The sequence below is a fragment of the Sceloporus undulatus genome, chromosome 6, assembly GCF_019175285.1.
Source record: "Sceloporus undulatus isolate JIND9_A2432 ecotype Alabama chromosome 6, SceUnd_v1.1, whole genome shotgun sequence".
Lineage (NCBI taxonomy): Eukaryota > Metazoa > Chordata > Lepidosauria > Squamata > Phrynosomatidae > Sceloporus > Sceloporus undulatus.
In genome coordinates, this window is record NC_056527.1 from 69,777,400 (window position 1) to 69,795,499 (window position 18,100).

General features: G+C 41.4%; 2 protein-coding genes across 7 annotated transcripts in view; one reads left to right on the forward strand and one right to left on the reverse strand.

The window, feature by feature from the left end:
- Window positions 1-14,774, reverse strand: part of EZH2 (enhancer of zeste 2 polycomb repressive complex 2 subunit) — a 124,353-nt gene extending 109,579 nt beyond the window's left edge. For 3 of the 4 annotated variants that reach the window (XM_042471203.1, XM_042471201.1, XM_042471199.1), the window contains exon 1: window positions 14,638-14,774. In XM_042471203.1, coding sequence (XP_042327137.1) covers window positions 14,638-14,765 — 128 coding nt within the window. In that variant the 5' untranslated portion in view covers window positions 14,766-14,774. The remainder of the gene's footprint in view (window positions 1-14,637) is intronic. The other variant, XM_042471202.1, reaches the window with a different exon arrangement.
- The window catches only part of PIGA (phosphatidylinositol glycan anchor biosynthesis class A), a 579,723-nt gene that overhangs the window by 425,734 nt on the left and 135,889 nt on the right, over window positions 1-18,100 (forward strand). The window lies entirely within an intron of this gene.

Consider the following 18,100-nt stretch of genomic DNA (forward strand, 5'->3'; position numbering starts at 1 on the left):
ACTTGGAGCTATCTTAACAGTCAACTAAGCAAAACAAAAAAAAAAATTCTTTAAACAGGACCCTCTGAAATTTAAAAACGTGAATGAGGGAGCTCTGACAATACTGTCCTGAGAAATGGGATGAGAAATTTGTATAAACAATATATTATAGCAATATATTGTCAAAAACTCTCTATATGCAAGAATCCAAAGCATATTGAGGATAATAACTTATTAAGCGTTCATCCCTCAACATTCCTATTAAATTTATATGATCATTTTTGATAGTGGAGAAGAAGTAAATGACCATAAATTACCCATTTCAACTCCTATGATAGATGCACACAGATTTAAAATAAGAATCCAAATTATAAATAGCCTTTTGTGACAGGTGAACATGGATGCAATGCAATTTTTAAACACAAGTTTAAGTCCTGATAAAATAAAGAACGGTAAAGACAAGGATTTATATTGTACAATAATGAAAATGAAAACGGGGAAGCACAAAGAGACTGCCTTTTTAGTGACATACCAAGTGTAGGAATAAAATCCTATAAACAAGCCACAAAAAAGTTGTAGATGTGGGTTGCAAAACCTACAAGCAGTATAAACCAAAACAAATTGCAGGCTGCATCTCCTCTATCCAAAATGTTTGAGGCCAGAAGTGCTTTCAATTTCAGATTTTTCTGGATTTTGGAATACTTATATTGGTATATGTGTACATAATAAGATAACTTGGAGATGGGAACCAAGTCTAAACACAAAATTCCATATACATCTTGTAGACATATCCTGGATGTAATTTTAGACAGTATTTTTAATAATTTTGTACATGAAACAAAGTTTGTGTGCACTGAACTATGAAAAGGTAAAGGTGTCACTATCCCAGCCACCCATAAAAATAGTTTTGGTATTTGGAGTATTTCAGATTTTGGAATTTTGGACTCAAAATATAGATTAAAGTTGATCAGTAGTATTATTCCGAGGACACAACGTACTCTTGCTTTCTGTAGCTCTATAGTTTCTGAACAAACTCTGCGCAGGCAGAGAAAACCCATATGAGCGAGTCACAGAGACCACAAGAAAGAACCCCTGGCTTAGAGATTCTTCTGGACACTATCATGTTACCTATCAAGACATAGTTGATTACAAGGCTTCTCTATTTCAGCTGCTTCAACAACTGAGCTTCTTTCTGCAGGAACTGCCCTTGATATAACCAGTCATGAGCCATTTGCAGACCTACATTCAGAGCCAATTGCAAATCCACTCAGAATGCTAGTGATACAGTTAAATTTGAAAAAGAAAATTCAAAGAACAGATTGGAGATTACCTGAATATTTATTGTCAGAACCAGAAGTTGATAAAAGAACAAAAAAAAATGATTAAAGATTTTTTCCCAAGAAAATGTGGATAAGAGGGTAAGTATGGAGATAGTTTGGGATGCAGCAAAAGCAGTATTTAGAGGTGTTTTTATTCAACAAAATAGTAGGGAGAGGAGAAAACAAACAGAAAAGATCAATAAAATTAATGTATTATTGAAAGAGGAAGAGGAGAAATTAAAACTTGATTTGGGTAATAAAGAAATAAAAAAGAAAATTCAATTATTACAAAAACAATTAGACTCAGTATTAATTCAAGAAATTGGAGATAAAGGCCAAATTAAATAACTTGGAATCCGAAAACAAACAAGGGAAATGGCTATCTATGAAACTCTGAAAAGAAGAAGAAAGATGTACAATAAACACGATTAGAGAGGAAGGAGTAATCCATCCACAACAAGAAAAAAATCAAGGAATGTTTTCAGAATTTTTACACAAAATTGTATAAAGAACAGGAAATTGAAACAGACAAAATTGAACAATAGAGGATCTCCAAGAAGCAAAAGTAACCGAAGAGCAGTTTGTAAATTTGAACAATATGATTACAAAAACAGAAATAATAAATTGCAATGCTACAGTACGCAAATCTCCAGGACCAGATGGATTTACGGCTTTATTTTATAAAACATTTCAAGAAGAATTGATCACACCCTTACAGAAAACAATGAATGATATACTGAAAAATGGAATATCGGAATCATGGAAAGACGTGAATATAGCAGTTATCCCCAAAAGCAGTAAAGATAGGGAAGACCTGGCAAATTTCAGATCCATCTCCCTCCTAAATCAAGATTACAAAATATTCACAACAGTTTTGGTGAACAGAATACAAAATTATCTGAAAGATTGGATTGGAGAAGACCAAAGAGGTTTCATCCCCAAAAGGCAAATGAAGGACATATTAGGTATATATTGACTACATTAGAATATTATGAAAGTCATATTAACGACAAACTTGGATTGGTATGCATTGATTTTGAAAAAGCTTTCGATGCGGTTAATTGGCAACTTCTTTATAAAATTTTAGACAAATTAAATTTAGGGATGAATTATACCAACTGGATAAAACAAATCTATAACTGTCTATTATCCCCTCTGTTGTAAGCCGCCCGGATTCCCAGTCTTGTGGGGCTTGTTGTTTTTATTGTTGTGTATTGTACAAACTTTGTTGTTACCTGCCTCGATCCCCAAAATGGAAGAGGCGGGATATAAATAAATATTTTATTATTTATTATTATTTATTATAAGAGGCAGAGGTGTAATTTACACCAATTTAATAAATCTTCTTTGATTTTTTCCCCTGAGTCTTAGCATAATTGTTCTCAAATAATTCGTTTGATTTACCCGATATTACTATCCCCAAGTATCTCACTTGTTTCTGTATCTCAATATTTGTACTTTTATATCAATTAGATTTTTTCTGTGAATTCATATTTTTGTGATGATTGCAGATTTTTTCAGATTGATTTTGCAACCGCTAATCCTTCCAAAATCTTCCAATGTAGTCATTAGATTTCCTGCACTGTCTATGGGGTTCTCTAAATTTACAATCAAATCATTGGCATAGGCTTTTACTTTATACTCACATTTTTTTTTAATTTTTACACCTTTAAACTTTTCTGTCAGAGTGCTCTGGTGCCACAATAAACTATAGTTCCCAGAATTCCATAGCCCTGAGCCATGGCAGTTAAAATGGTGCCAAACTGGATTATTTCTGAAGTGTGGATGCAGACTACGTTTCATTGAAAACCACTTTTACATTTGCATTACTTTAAAATGTATTCATACAAGAGCAAAGGTGGTTAGTATATTAACTACTGAAAACATTTCTTCCATATTTTTACCCAGCTACTTTTATATCGCATACTTGCTTGAAAATAAATTCTAATGAAGAAAGGTACTGCTAAATGACAGTTCCGAGTGTTAAAACACAGAAGGTATGCTAGGCTGCATCTGATAAAATGGGTAACAGATTGTAATAAATTTGTTAGTTCTCTATGAAAGAACTAGACAAGATCATAAAGAGTAAAAATATACAACTGAGCACTAAAGTTAGAATAGTCCAAGCCATTACATTTATTCCCCATCACCATGCACATCTATGAAAGCTGGACAATAAAGAAGGTAGATTGGAGGAAAATGAATTAATTTGAGATGTGGTGTGAGAAGAGTGCTGAAGATACTGTGGACAGCCAAAAGGGCAACCAAATCAAACCTGACCTCTCCCTGGAGGCCGAGATGACCAAACTGGGACTGTACTACTTTGACCGCATCATGAGAAGGCACAACTCATTAGAAAAGACAATACTAGTAAAGATAGAGAGTGGTTGAAAGAGAGGAAGACTGCACACCAGATGACTTGATTCAATCAGGGAGGTTACAGGCCTGGATCTTCAGGACCTAAACAGCAGTGAAGGTTTGGAGATGTCTCATCCACAGGGTTGTCATGAATTGGGTGGACCCAAGGTCAGTTAACAGCAACAAATCTCTTTTACCTTCATATACCAAATAAAATTTGAAGTTTCAGAATATAAAATTGTGTTTTATAAAAATGTTAACTTTTCACACATGTAGTTATTAATTTTTCAGTTGTAAATAATTTTAAATGTAACAGTCCAATATTTGGATTCAGCTTCCCTAAAAGTTTACTTAGGCAACCTGCTATTCAATCACTTTTATAGCCTGATCTTAACCACATTTACTTATAAATTTGAGGAAACTTATTTTCCAATTAAGTTACAGTGTGAGGCTACCAATTTACTGTACCATTTCAATCAATAGTGCTTACTTCCAAGTCCATGCACACATAGCAAAAGTGTGTTAATAAAGCAACCTCAAAGTTGAAACCTAAGAAAGCTTTCCTCTCAATAAATTTGGTTAGGAGTAACGAACAGCCTTTCTATTGTGCCACCCAATTATGTAAAGGCCCCGTCTAGTCAACCTTCATTCTAATGCTGCCACCAATTTATGTGACGCACAACCTTTCTATTGTGGCAAGCGCTTGGGACTTTTTTTTATCCCTCTGCTGCCACCCGTGTTTTGTAATATGAGTAGCGTGGTATTAACTCAAGTTCAGGCGTGTCCTCCTTGAATCAAACAAATAAACTTTATTTACAAGAAGGTTTAACAGTGTTGGTTTTAATATAATATCTTATGTAATTGTTACTTTCTACTTTGTTACAGTTATCGTTGGTTTTATAAATCTTTAGCTAAATCACCAGTTTCTTATAACTAAGAGTCACTCAATCCTTCTATTAAGTTCCTCTTTTAAAATTAGACCTAACAGTCACCAAAGCTAACACTATCCCACAGGATATAACACTGCAGCCACTCCCTTTCCTAGAGTCCTGGAAGTGAAACGGCAGGGAGTCCTTTACCACTCTGACTCTAGCCCTAGCCGTCCTTCTCTATCCCTGGAACCCACACTCTCAGGATTCCAAGCCCTAACTGACTATTCTCTCAGGAACTCATGGAATCCAGTCCTCTCTTGGACTCAACTGTTCCCCCAATTGTCACCCAACTGTCTCCCAATGGACTCTCTCCTCTATTAGCCCGAAATTTTCAAAAGTCCCAGCCCACATCCTATTGGCTGGTCTTCAGCTGCCTTCTGATTGGTCAGCTGGGTGTTCTGTGCACCACACACCTTCCCCCTTTAACAGATTCATTGACACACATAACCAACCGGTTATGTTGGTCAATGAATTCCCAGTTATAAATTATACTTACCCATTTATCAATATTATCTATGACATCATATAAACACCAGGTTATACATATAATATATTTTATATACTTGTTTTATCAATAACCATTACCAACTTAAGTATCTATGTGATTTTTCTACATGTTTCCTTTTTAGACATATGTCTAGCATCAATTCTACCTGTTATAACAACTTACCATACTTTTGTTATACGTTTAGCATATTATAACCATAACCCATATCACCTGTTAGGTGTTAACACTTTAATAACCTTTTCTCCCAACTTCAGATCCTTTGTATGTTCCATTTAAATGTTTTTATCAAACATATTCAATCTTCTAACTCTCTCTCTTACTGGATTAAAGATTTGGTTAGGAGTGCAGTCTGAATGGGTTTGCAGCACATAAGGTAAGAGTGAAAAAATTCATTCTAAACTAAACATATTTAAAGAATTTGGGCTGTAATTAAACTCTAGATTTGAAAAGTTATAAGTTCTCTAGGAGAATCTAATTCTATCTTTAATATTTTAGTCTGTTAGGCAAGCAATTATCCTTTTCAAGTCTTTAGGTTAAGTACCCTGTATTCTACTGTGGAATAAAAAAAATGGAACGTTGGTACTTACCTGATCTACATCCCTTTCCAACAGAGAAGGTCTGAGCATCCTTAACATTGGGTAGCCCCGCCCACTGGCACCTGGTAGGCAGGGAGAGACAAAGCACAAAAACCAGGGGCCTGACCCCAGCTCTATAGGCAGAGCGACCCCGAGGAACCCCAGTCAATGACCAGCCAAACTGCTAGGGCCCCATCAGAATCAACTATCATTAACCTATTTGTTTCTATGTTTTTACGGGATGACAGGGACACCCGTTAAACTGTGGTCTATTAAACATAAACAGAGTCTCAAATTTTTAGACAAAATTATTGTCTGCTAACGCCAGCAGGAGAACAGGGTGGGGAGGATGCTCAGACCTTCTCTGCTGGAAAGGGACGTATATCAGGTAAGTACCAACGTTCCATTTTCCAGCAGAGAAGGAGCCGCGCCTCCTTAACATTGGGATTTACAAAAGCCACCCCCAATTAGGGAGGGCCTGCTGGCGTGGAGGGCAAGTCAGGGACAATCTGTTGTAACACCCTACAGCCAAAAGCCACCTCGGCTGACTGAAAAGTGTCCAGCTTATAGTGCTTGACAAAGGTAGAGGGTGACTTCCACGTGGCCACCCTACATATCTCTGCCAGAGGTGCATTGGTAGACAGCGCTGCGGAGGTAGCCGTGCTCCTAGTGGAGTGGGCAGTGATGCCCTCGGGGGGACTGAGGCCTAGGGGCCTGTAACATGAGGCAATGCGCTCTCTGATCAATTTGGCATGGGTAGAGACCGAGACCTTCTTACCCTTGGACCTCGGTTGAAATGAGACGAACAGGGCTTCGGATTTCCTGAAGGCCGCTGTTCTCTTGAGGTAGATTTTGATAGCTCTGCGCACGTCTAGGGTGTGTCATATCTTTTCTAAATCTTTGACTGGACAAGGGCAGAAGGATGGCAGAACAGTGTCCTGAGATGTATGGAAAACCGAATTCACTTTCGGAATGAAGGTCAGATCCGGCCAAAGCAGGACGGAGTCTGGTCTGATGAGACAGAGCTCTTTTCTGACCGACAGGGTGCTGATCTCTGAGACACGTGGAGCTGATGTCACCGCTGTTAAAATCAGAGTTTTGAAAGTCAGGAATTTGAGAGATGCCTCTCTCAGTAGCTCGAACAGATGTATCGTCAGCACCTTCAAGATCTTATGAAGATCCCAAGATGGGAACCGGTGTCTTGTTGGAGGCGCCCTGTTGGAAACTCCCTTGAGTAGCCTGCGAATGTGGGGATGATTGGACATCTTGGCAGCCTCTTCGTGTGGCAGGATAGACATGATTGCCACCACTTGTCTCTTGACTGTATTAGGGCAGAGGCCCTGGTTAAAACCGTCTTGAAGAAATTGTAGGAGGGTGGGGACCATGACCTGAACGAAGTCCCTCTTCTTCCGTTTACACCATCTATGAAAAGCCCTGGACATGTATTCGTAACTCTTGACGGTCGACAGCCGCCTGAACGCCTGGATGGAATCAATCACTTCTGTAGAGTAGCCATAACCGGTTAGCATGCGACGCTCAATCTCCAAGTGTGAAGTTGAAGCCAGGCTGGGTCTGGGTGGTGAATCTGGCCTTGGGACAGCAGATCCGGTCTAATCGGAAGAGGCAGACTCTGAGATGATAGGATGATTTCTGAGAACCAAGGACGTCTTGGCCATGCTGGGGCCACTAGGATCACTTCTGACCTGGTTCTCTGAATCTTTGACAGCAGCCTTGTCAGCAGTGGAACTGGAGGAAAGGCGTAGAGAAGGCCCAGCAGCCAATGACAGTTGAGTGTCGAGGTCTTTTGACCCCTCGGTCTGGAACCTCAAGAAGAATCTGGGAGTCTTGGCATTTATCAGGGAGGCAAACAAGTCTACTACTGGGAGACCGAACGTTGTCCCGATCAGTTGAAACACCTCTGGGTGAAGACTCCATTCTCCGTGATTTATGTCGGTTCGACTTAGCCTATCTGCCTTGGAGTTTAGTTGTCCCTGAAGGTGTTCGGCCTCTAAAGACAGTAGGTTGACCTCTGACCAGGTCGCTTATGCTTGTTGGACTCCCTGGCGTATCTGGCCCACTTACCAGGGAGTGGTATGATTTTTCGGAGTCAGAGTGGGAAGCCTCCTCCTCCTCCTCTCTAGACTGGCTGGAACTCAGGGCGATTCGCCTAGCCCTGCTGTCCTTCAAAGAGCTGATTCTCCACAAGCCTGTCCTGATAAGGATGGGCAACATCACTGCCAAGGCTCATGTCAACCGTCAAGGGGGGACGAGATCCCGATCCCTCATGAGCAAGGCCCAGACCCTTCCTGCCTATTGGAGTGAGTGGGCGGAGCATAACCCAAACTATAGGATGTGGGGGTCTTATCTACTGGGAAAACGACATGTATAAAAAAGAGCAGGAAAATATTATGACCAATCTCTACATGAACACTTTTATCAGGCCGGTTGCAAATACGATTCATTTAAATTTCTAGTGATGCAAGTATTTCTAAACAATTTCAGGATGTTTCAATATTGTTGGCAAAACATAAATGTTATTGATTATATAAGCTTCATAATGTTACCCCATGGGCTTTTAATGAAAAACAGGATTACATCTGTTTTCCTTAAGGTAAAGTATGAGTCATCTTTATGCTACCTTTTACTTTTTTTACAAGCATTCCTTTCCTATTGTCCTTTCCCCTGCTGTGACAGGTGTTTATCATCATCATTTAAGTAGTATATTTATACAGCTCCTTGTTGCGGGTTGTTATGTTATTCCAAATGCTGTGAGCATACTGTTATCTTGGTGTAGGCATCCTATCTGTACTTGACTGTACAGTGTGTGTGTGTAGGCTATAACATTAAACTAATTAATGTTGTCAAACTCTCTCAGTCATAGAGTGTAACCTTCAGTAGGATTTACTTCTGTATTATTCATATTTGTTGTAATGAAAACAGCTTTTCACACCTTTAGGCTTATTATTTTCATTTCAAGGTAGCTGAGGGAGTCATAAAGATGAAACAGAGCCAGTAAGTTCCCAGGGTGGTCCATTCTACTGACCCGACATAAACGAGGGCAGGATATCACAAAGTTGGCACATGGTAGACTGCCCATCCATTTAGGCCAATAGACTTACACCACTGCTGTTGATAAAGAAAAGGACTTTGGGTGAATTTCAGTATAATTATTTCACTACAATTACTTCAGAACACTGAGAATTAAAAACTAGGCTATGAACTTTTAATGATATATTTCTTGAAGAATTCATTAAATTCACTTAACCGACTGATCATAATGTTTTTCTGTTCTTTTTTACACATGTAATTTCTACTCTGTATGTTGTAAACCTATCTGCTATTGATCAGTAGTCCTCACATATTAAGATTTTTTTGGTGGTTCATAGTTGTGATCTTGGAAGCTAAGCAGGATCAGCTCTCGTTAGTACTTGGAAGGGAAACCAGCCAAAATACCACGTGTTATTGGCTATAATTCAGAGGAAGGAACTCCGTGACTGAGAAAACCCTATAAAATTCATTGGGTCATCATAACTCAACACACATGCCCCATCTACATTAGTTTTCAGTAACCCCAAAACATAGTTTTTTTTATAACTGAGAAAAAGGAATTTCCATTAATATTACACCAACAAGGTATGAAATATTTAACTGAAAGCTGCATTCTGGAATTCATTTACAAACTTGCATAATGAACACTGTAAGCACTATGGATCTAACATCAAAAGATGCCACCATGCATTAGTCTTTCCACAGCAACAAAATAAACTAATGTTGTCAAACTCTCTCAGTCATAGAGTGTAAGTAAAGGTGGTTAACATAATCAATCCATGCCACCTAAAATTATATGGAAATGTTTTCGGTAGCTGACAATTTGAACCTGCTTAATTTTGTGATGTGATTCACATACACACACTCACAAAGCATTTGAAAATATTCAATTGGATGTTTGCTAAATGTATAAAAAATTTTATGCAGAGAAAAAAGGCTACCAAGCTAATATGAACCCAAGTCCACTAGAAATACAAGAATATTGATAATCAAACTTGACGGACTTGCATGTCCCCTCAACTATGGCAGCTGCCCATTCTTAACTTTACAAAAGAAATACTCAGCTTGTGACCCCCAAGCCAAAACTGTAGTAGATCTGGTAAAGACAGCAATCCTCAAATCTTTAGGGTCTCAATAAACCTTGATGTATTTGATATATTTTTACTGTTGAAATTTGCTGACTGCTGTACTCCTGCGTCGATCCGCAGGGAGAGGTGGGAAATAGAAATACACTTATTATTATTATTATTATTATTATGAGTCCTGTATTAAAATAAAGCATGAACATTTAGCACCTAATAGGCCACAAACATGGCTTGTGTGCTGAACTCTGCCTGGAGGATCATAAGTTGTGCAAGCCTCTTTTACAAAGCCAGAAGAATAATTATCAGTAGTGCTCCAAAAACTTTTGCGGTGAAGGCACTGTAGTGTTTCAGGACTTGGAAAGAGGATGAGTATACAGTAGGCTGGAAGAAAAGAAAAGCAAGAGAACAACTGTTTACAGAAATACTACAGTCAGCTCTTCTTATACACGGATTTCTTATACACTGATTCAAGCATCCACGGTTTGAAAATGTTCAAAAAAAGTATAAATTTCAAGTATCAAACCTTGATTTTCCATTTTTTATAAGGGACACCATTTTGCTATGACATTATATTTAATGAGACTTGAGCATCCACGGATTTTGTTATCCACGGGGGATCTTGGAACCAAGCCCCAGCGTATAACAAGGGTCCACTGTATTACTAATTCATTCATGAACACCAGCATGCAAAACTCCGCTTTCTCTACAGTTTAAAACACAATGATGACCTATACTTTTGGGGGTTTTTTTAGATTAATTTTAATTATTTGTAACAGAATTGAATTTGCAATCAAAAATAAAGAAACCAGAAGTATGGGGAGAGAGGAGAAAGAAAAAAAATAAGAATGAAGGAAAAAGATATACAAGGAATACACAAGTAGGACTCTTAACACACACAGCCATCCTGATTGTAATGAAAATAAAAATAAATAGGAACAACAAAAATATTCGACCATTATAGATCCACTTAATTAGTAATTCCCAAACTGGGCAGTATGCCTGCCCTGGGGGCAGTAGAAACATCCAAGGGAGGCAGTGAGAGTAAAGAGGGAAGCAGAAGGTGGGGAGGAGAACTATATGGCTAGAGATATGAGATTTCAAAGAACTACTTTTTAAAAAATGTATGAAATGTAGAGTAAACATTTTGATGAATGGGGCAGTGGCAGCAAGAGAAGGCAGTAGGAGACAGGCTGGGAGGAGGCAGGTGGCACCAGAAGCTGGTGGACAGTACCAGGAAAAACTATCTTTGGCCTATACACTGATGGCCAGCACAAAATCCAAGTTGCTCTCTCCAGCTATATCTCTCTGTATCCCACAAATACTCCACCATTTCATTTCATATATGGGATCTTAGTTCTGAATATTTGCCAGCTGCCTAAATGAACAACCAGGAGCACTACTACCTTGTAGGCAGGAGCAGGTGAACCCATCTTCTGATGCCACTTGCCTCCTCCTAGCCTGCTTTCCCCCATGTTCCCTTGCTGCCACTCCCACCACAGTCATCAAAAATTTCACTCTATCTTTTCATGCATTTTTTCAAAAAACAGGTTTTTAGAACCTCTTCATGTCTCTCTCCAGCTGCAGCTGTCTGCAGTGTTGTGTCTCTCTACAACCAGCAAATACCATACCATTTTATTTTACATAAGGGACCAGATTACTGTAGACACTGGCAGAGAGCCCTCCAGCCACCCACATCCACCTTTGAGACAATGCCACTGCTCCTGGTTGTTTGTTTGCAAGGCAGAAGTGGGTGGCTGACAAATATCCCCAAACCCAAAACACTTCTGGTCCCAAGCATTTTGGATAACCTGTAGGATGTCCTATAATGAAAGTACTTATTCTAATGGTCAGACACAACTTGTGAACTGTTTTAGGGGTATTGTTTTTTGCCAATAACAAATACATTGCAGACAATCTTCCCTTGTAGTAACTACTTCTTTATGGGGAAACTATTTTTTCTTTTTCAGTCATAAACACTTACATAATGCCAGATGTGCACCATATTCATACACACTCAACCCTCCACATTTGCGGCTTTGACTTTTGCAGCTTTGATTATTCAGATTTTATTAATATGTTCTCTCTAAGAATACCTAGGTCCTCCAATGCAACTCTATGATCAATTTTAACCAAAAGTCACACTGAAGGACCTAGAGATTCCTAGACGGAACACTCCTCTATTCTATGGTCAACGTCTGGCAGATGTTGACCACAGAGAAGGACTGGAGGACCTAAAGATTCCTAGAGAAGTGCTTCTCTCAAGTAAAAACCATTGGTGTTATCATGCCTGGATTACTGCAACTCATTGCTAGTAGGTCTTCACTTGGCAGCCAGGATCATCTTTTCTGCCCGCCGCTTTGATCATGTTATCCCCTTGTTGTTAACCCTCCATTGGCTCCCCATTCCTTTCAGAATCTGATATAAAATTCTTATCCTGACCTTTAAAGTCCTTCATGGCTTGGTTCCCTCTTATTTGTTAGCGCTCATCTCTCCTTACTGCCCTCCACACGCATTGAGATCTTATGACACTGGTCTCCTGACCTAGCCAAGGGGCTCCTCCTCACCTACCTGAAGGTATGTCTTTACTAAGGAGATTAGTACACTGCCCTTTCCCCTCCTTCCATCCCGACCTTGGCACGGGATGCAAACTTTAATAGGTGGATTGAATCCTTTACCCGATCCAGACTTCTCCCGCCCCTTGCAAAGACTGTTCTTTCAAAAAGTGTGGGAGAAGTCTGGATCGGGTACAGGATGCCTCCTGCCTGGGCTTGGAGGGGTGGGATAACATCAGTGTATTAAACTTTACATCCCGCACCTAGCTTGGGACAAAAGGACAGGAAAGTACAGTGCAATAACTGTAGTTTGCGATCACTGACGGTGCATATTATCTAAAAATATGTCCACTGATAAAAATGTAGTGGAAATCAAGTATAACAGCATTTATGGCAACCTATAACTGCTAGTTAGACATCAATATGACAACAAAAGTTAAGTATTTCAGTTCAAGCCTATTTAGATCCAAACCTCAGGCCAATGGGAGCTGGACTTAAATTCATGCTTCAAGGTTTGTGAATGAGCTGAAAAATACTCAAAACATTTTCTATTAATGTTTGCCACCAATATTACCTCACAAGTCATTTGTGGCACGTTACACAAGTTAGTTTTGAAGTGAGCCTTGACTGAGTTCTATTGAAATTACTTGTGTGTATACAATTGTAAGCGTTATTTTCCTGGCTTTTCACAACAAGGACTAAGATGCTAGTTTTGCTTGTGAAGAAAATCAAAGCGATCTAATTCACAGTTCTTCTCGCATCACACCCTGCGCAACCAGAAACACAGGAAAGATTCAGAAGGCTTAAATTGCTCTCATCTAAAAACATCCCTGGCTCCCCCCCCCCCCACTTCCTTGTTACCTACAAAGGAAATCTGTGTTCTGCTTTCCAATCAACAGTTCCCAGTAATAGGTGAAGCATCCCCTCTTTCTTCACATCCTGGAGGTGAATCCCTGAAGACTGTTTTGTTAGTATTGCACAGCAACCATCCCATCTCCAACAATACAACCTCTTCTCCCCTTTTCTTCTGAGGTGGGAGTCCAACCCCCCGCAATGCAATGACTCTATTGTTATAGATTATTGATTATAGATTATCAAAACCAGAATTTTGACCAGAAATCAGCAGGGAGACCAGGAGCTCGACTGGAAAGGAAACATTTTTATTTGTCGGTGCAGCTGTTCCCAGTAGGAAATCCATCCAAATTACTGGGACCACGGTTCTAAAATGAACCAAGTTTTTACAGGATGTTGAACAAAGAAAACTAGAAATCACCTTTCATTGGTTACCTTGAGTTAAACATTTACACCCCTGTATATTCATTGGATGTTCGAGTATTACACCTGACATACGTGTCTATCCCTCGCGGTGCCCATCATTTGAACCATGATCTACGTTTTGTTTCATTGTTCTCAAACTGTTTATGCAGCGCTTCCTTTTATTTGGGCCAGAAACTTAAAATCTGGAGCCATCCAGAGTTGTTTACATGACCTGGAATAACAACCTTTGCTCTTAATTCATTTTCAGCAGCATCTGACTTTTAAGCCTCCTTCCACAGCAGAGGGTCTGTGTTACACCAGTGAGCCCCAAACTCTGGCCTTCCAGGTGTTTTGGCCTTTGGGGTCCCAGAATCCCAGACCATTGGTCAAGATGGCTGAGGCTTCTGGGAAATGTAGTCCAAAACACCTGGAAGAACAGAGTTTGGGAATCAACCTACAATGGCTGCATCCACACTGGAGAAATAACCCGGTTTGGCGCCGCTTTAACTGCCCTGGCTGAAGGCTATGGAATCCTGGGAGTTGAGAGCGGGATCATCGGTCCAAACAAAGGATCGTCCATAGAACGTCCTCCTCCCTCTCTCTCTCTCTCTCTCTCTGCCCACCTTAGGCTTCGGCGTCTGGAGACACTCTTAGGAGCGCTTACAGCCCGAGGGTCATGGAGGCATGGAGCCTCCCTCTCTTATCAACCTGGTTGAAGGCTAGGAACTTATTCCTCTTCCCTGACTCTTAGAGTATGATCCGGAGAGAAGACAAAGGTGAGGGGGCCCTTGCTCCCTCGCTCCCTCCCTCGCTCTCTGCCCCGGTGACCCTTCCTCCCTCCAGCTCCCAGAGGCCCCGCCCCTCCGTCCCTCAGAGGAAGCCCCGCCCCCCGCCTCTCTCTCTCTCAGTCTCTCTTCTCTCCCTCGCAGGCGCCCCATCCCCCGCCCAGCAGCGCCACAAAGAGACTGAGGCGGGCGTGCCTGGGTCCCTTCTGCCCTTCCGCTCCCGGCCCCTGAGCGCTCACCTCGGTGGCGGCACCGCCGCACGGCTTCCCCACTTGGCTCCCTTCCTTCCTTCCTCTTCCTCGCTCCTCTTCGGCTCCGGACAACAGAGCGCCAAACCCGGCGGCGGCCCAATGGCCACCGCTCTCATTGGAGAGAACCTGCCTTCGTCCGGATTGGACGAGCCGCCTTGTCCCCGCCCCCCGGGGCCTCGTTCCGGCCAATGGGCGGCGTCGGGGGGCGTGGCCAGGGGTCCGAGGGGCGCCCCCACGTGTGGGGCGGGAAAGCCAGGAGGGGAAGTTCTTTGTTCTGGCGCCGCGGCGCTGAGGGGCGGAGGGGCTTCTCTCGCTTCGCCTTTTAAACGCCTTCCTCCGGGAAAGGCGCCCTTGGGCCCCTCGGAGGGGGAGGGCCGCGCGGCTACGCTCACTTTCAAAGCGGGCGACCGTTAACGGCCACCAACAGCTGTGTGCCGTCTTTGCGCGCGCGCGCCAGCGCCAAGAGGAGGCAGAGGCGCCTGTTGCTTGGCCTCCAGCCCTGAGAAGGAGCTCCCCCCGCTGTAGGGTGGCCTCGCCATTCTCAGGGGCTCTCGGTGCCCCGGCGCTGCTAGGATCCACCTTGTGAAATAGCAGCGCTGCTAACGATATCGAATCAAACCGCCAAACAAAGGAATGCCGAGGCTGCGTCCACACTGGAGAAATAATCCGGTTTAGCATTGCTTTAGCTTGTGTCTGGCTCAAGCCTATGGAATTCTGGGAGTGGAGCGGAGCCTTCTCTGAAGGTGCCCATGGCCACCAATGCTGGCGGAAGCTCTCCTAGAACAAGGCCACAGAGCCCCCACTTGTTGTTTACTGCCCTCACATTGACCTCTGCAGAACCTATGAAGGAGAAAGCCCTGCTAGGTCTTGCAAACTCAGAGCCATATCTTCCTTGATTGAGTATCTACCTGAAATTCAGCCTTGCCTTCTTTCTTGCCAAGTATTACTGTCTGCAGAGAGCCATGTCTTCCCATGATATCTCCAGTTTTGTCATCTAGGCTTCTAGGAAGGGTTGAGGCTAGGACCCATTCCTTTGTCTTTTGGGCAGGGAGGTAGCCAGGATTTTAGGAAGGGGGGGGTCCAGACTAAGTGCCACCATTATAATGGGGCTTGGGCGCAGTGGCGCAGCAGCATGCACCATTCATTTTTCTAATGGAAGAACCCCCCCTTGGCTACATCCCTGTTTTGGTCAGCCCAGGGTTTCCACAGGTCCAGTGGTGTCTCTGAGGTCGGTGTCATCCCTTGTGACAACTGAGCAAGCGTCCCCTTTGTCTGCCAGCTGAGACTCACCACTCAGGGGACATTGGGGTGATCCCCAAATGCTCACTCAGCATTACCTAACATGATGATCATCATAATCTTTCAGACATGCTGCCATACTCCAGATAAAATTCCTCGCCAGGCACCAAATGAACATATACAATATTTCAAAATAAGTCTCCTACTTTTTAAAACTCTTCTAAAAACTTTAAACCATAAGAAGACCTGCTTTGCATTTCATATATTCCATCAGCATCAGTTTCCTCAGCCTCCTGCCCTGACTGCTGGGGGCATGATGGCAGCCACAGGCACCAATCTGCACCACCACCTGCCAAGAAGGAGCTCCTTTGGCCGCTGTGTCTGGCTGCCTTAGCAGCACAACTTCAGCCCAATCTGAGGATGTGTATCATCTGAATGCAACGCCCCCCGATTGGCTTGAAGCTGTCGTTTTTGGCCCATCTGTTTTGGGCAATAGTCAGCTTGTCCATTTCCACTAAATCATAATTTTAACAGCCAATCTCATAAAGGGATTGTCAACTATTTCAATCTTTGTGAATAGATCATTCTAACCACAGTTGAATTATATTCTTCCATGGATCTTCTCTAAATGATCGTCTAAAATTCCTAATAACAATAATTCAGGATCCAACTGAAGTTTAATTTTCAAAATGTCTTCCATCAAGTTATGGATTTGGGTCACTAGTCCACCACTTGAAAAGTTCCTTCTTCGTTTATGACATTTCCAACACAAATTCAAGGAATCTTTATATATTTTAGGCCCAAAACACACTGCAGAAATAATCCAGTTTGAGACCGCTTTAACTGTCAGCTCAGTGCTAGAAAATTCTGAGAACTAGTTTTGTGAGACATTTAGCTTTCTCTGTTAGAAAGTCATAATAAACTACAATTCCCAGGATTCCCCAGCACTGAGCCAGGACAGTTAAAGCCATCTCAAACTGGATTATTGCTGCAGTATGTTTTGGACCTTAGAAATCTTTTCTGGGATAAAATACCAATGGTACATCATTTTATTTAAAAATCATTTAAGATCATAACTCAAATTTCTATCCTTTTTTCCAAATCTAAATGCATATTTTGATCTACATTTTGTGCCCATTTAATCTACCTGTTCCTCCTTGGTGTCCTTTTCCAGTAACATCTTATACATTTTAGATATCAGCTTATCGTTAGAACACAAACTGAGTTTGAATTCTCAAAGCCAGCTACCTTCATATCCACTTTAAATCTTTCTTTGTATTGTCTATTTAAAAATGGATTGATATTTATACCTTGTAATCCCAGTTCTTCTTCGGAGTTAAAGAAATCAGACCCTTGTCATATCTTAAAAGATCTTCATATTCCAACCATTTATCTTGGTATGAAAGTTCTCTCATAGACCAGGTTTTGTGTGGTGAGGCCCAACTTTTCTGAACCCAGCTTGAACATTTGTCATTTCTCGCTCCCTTGTGTGGTAAAAGTCATTGTTGTAGAATTCAGAGAAACTTTGTGGCAATCCTTGGTGTCCCTTACATTAGGTACTGGAATGTATATTAAGCTTTTCCAAACTATGGGCCATTCTTTTGAGTTTGGGGCCGTCTCCATTCCATACAATCCACCCCACGCACTCAGGTCCTCTGGGAGGAATTTGTTGCAACCTATAAAAATTAGATTGTCTGAAATCACCCAGAGGACCTTTTTGGCAGCCGCTCCCAGATTATGGAATGGCCTGCCGGATGAGATCCATAACATTACCACCTTGAACAGCTTTATAAAAGCTGTTAAGACAGATCTCTTCCGGCAGGCCTTTCCCGAATAGATAACCAGCCACCAAAAATAGCTCAGTCTATTATTCCTTGACTTCTGCTATAACCATTGTGTGATTTATCTGTTATTTTAAAGTATGTTTTAATCTATTAATTGTTTAATTGTATTTTAGAGGGGCGGGTTGTTGGGATTGATTGTATTTTTAACATGTAAGCCGCCCCGGTTGTGTTGCACAGAGAGGCGGGGTACAAATAAATATTAATATTATTATTAATTATGTAGTCTTATCTGATTTCTACATTGGCCATCAGGTGATGTCCATGTATACAAGTTTCATTTTGGACTGTTTACCATTTCCTCCTCCTTGCTGCTGCCCTCTTCCCACCTGGCAATTCCAACTCCTGCACTATCACTTACAAGTTTGCAC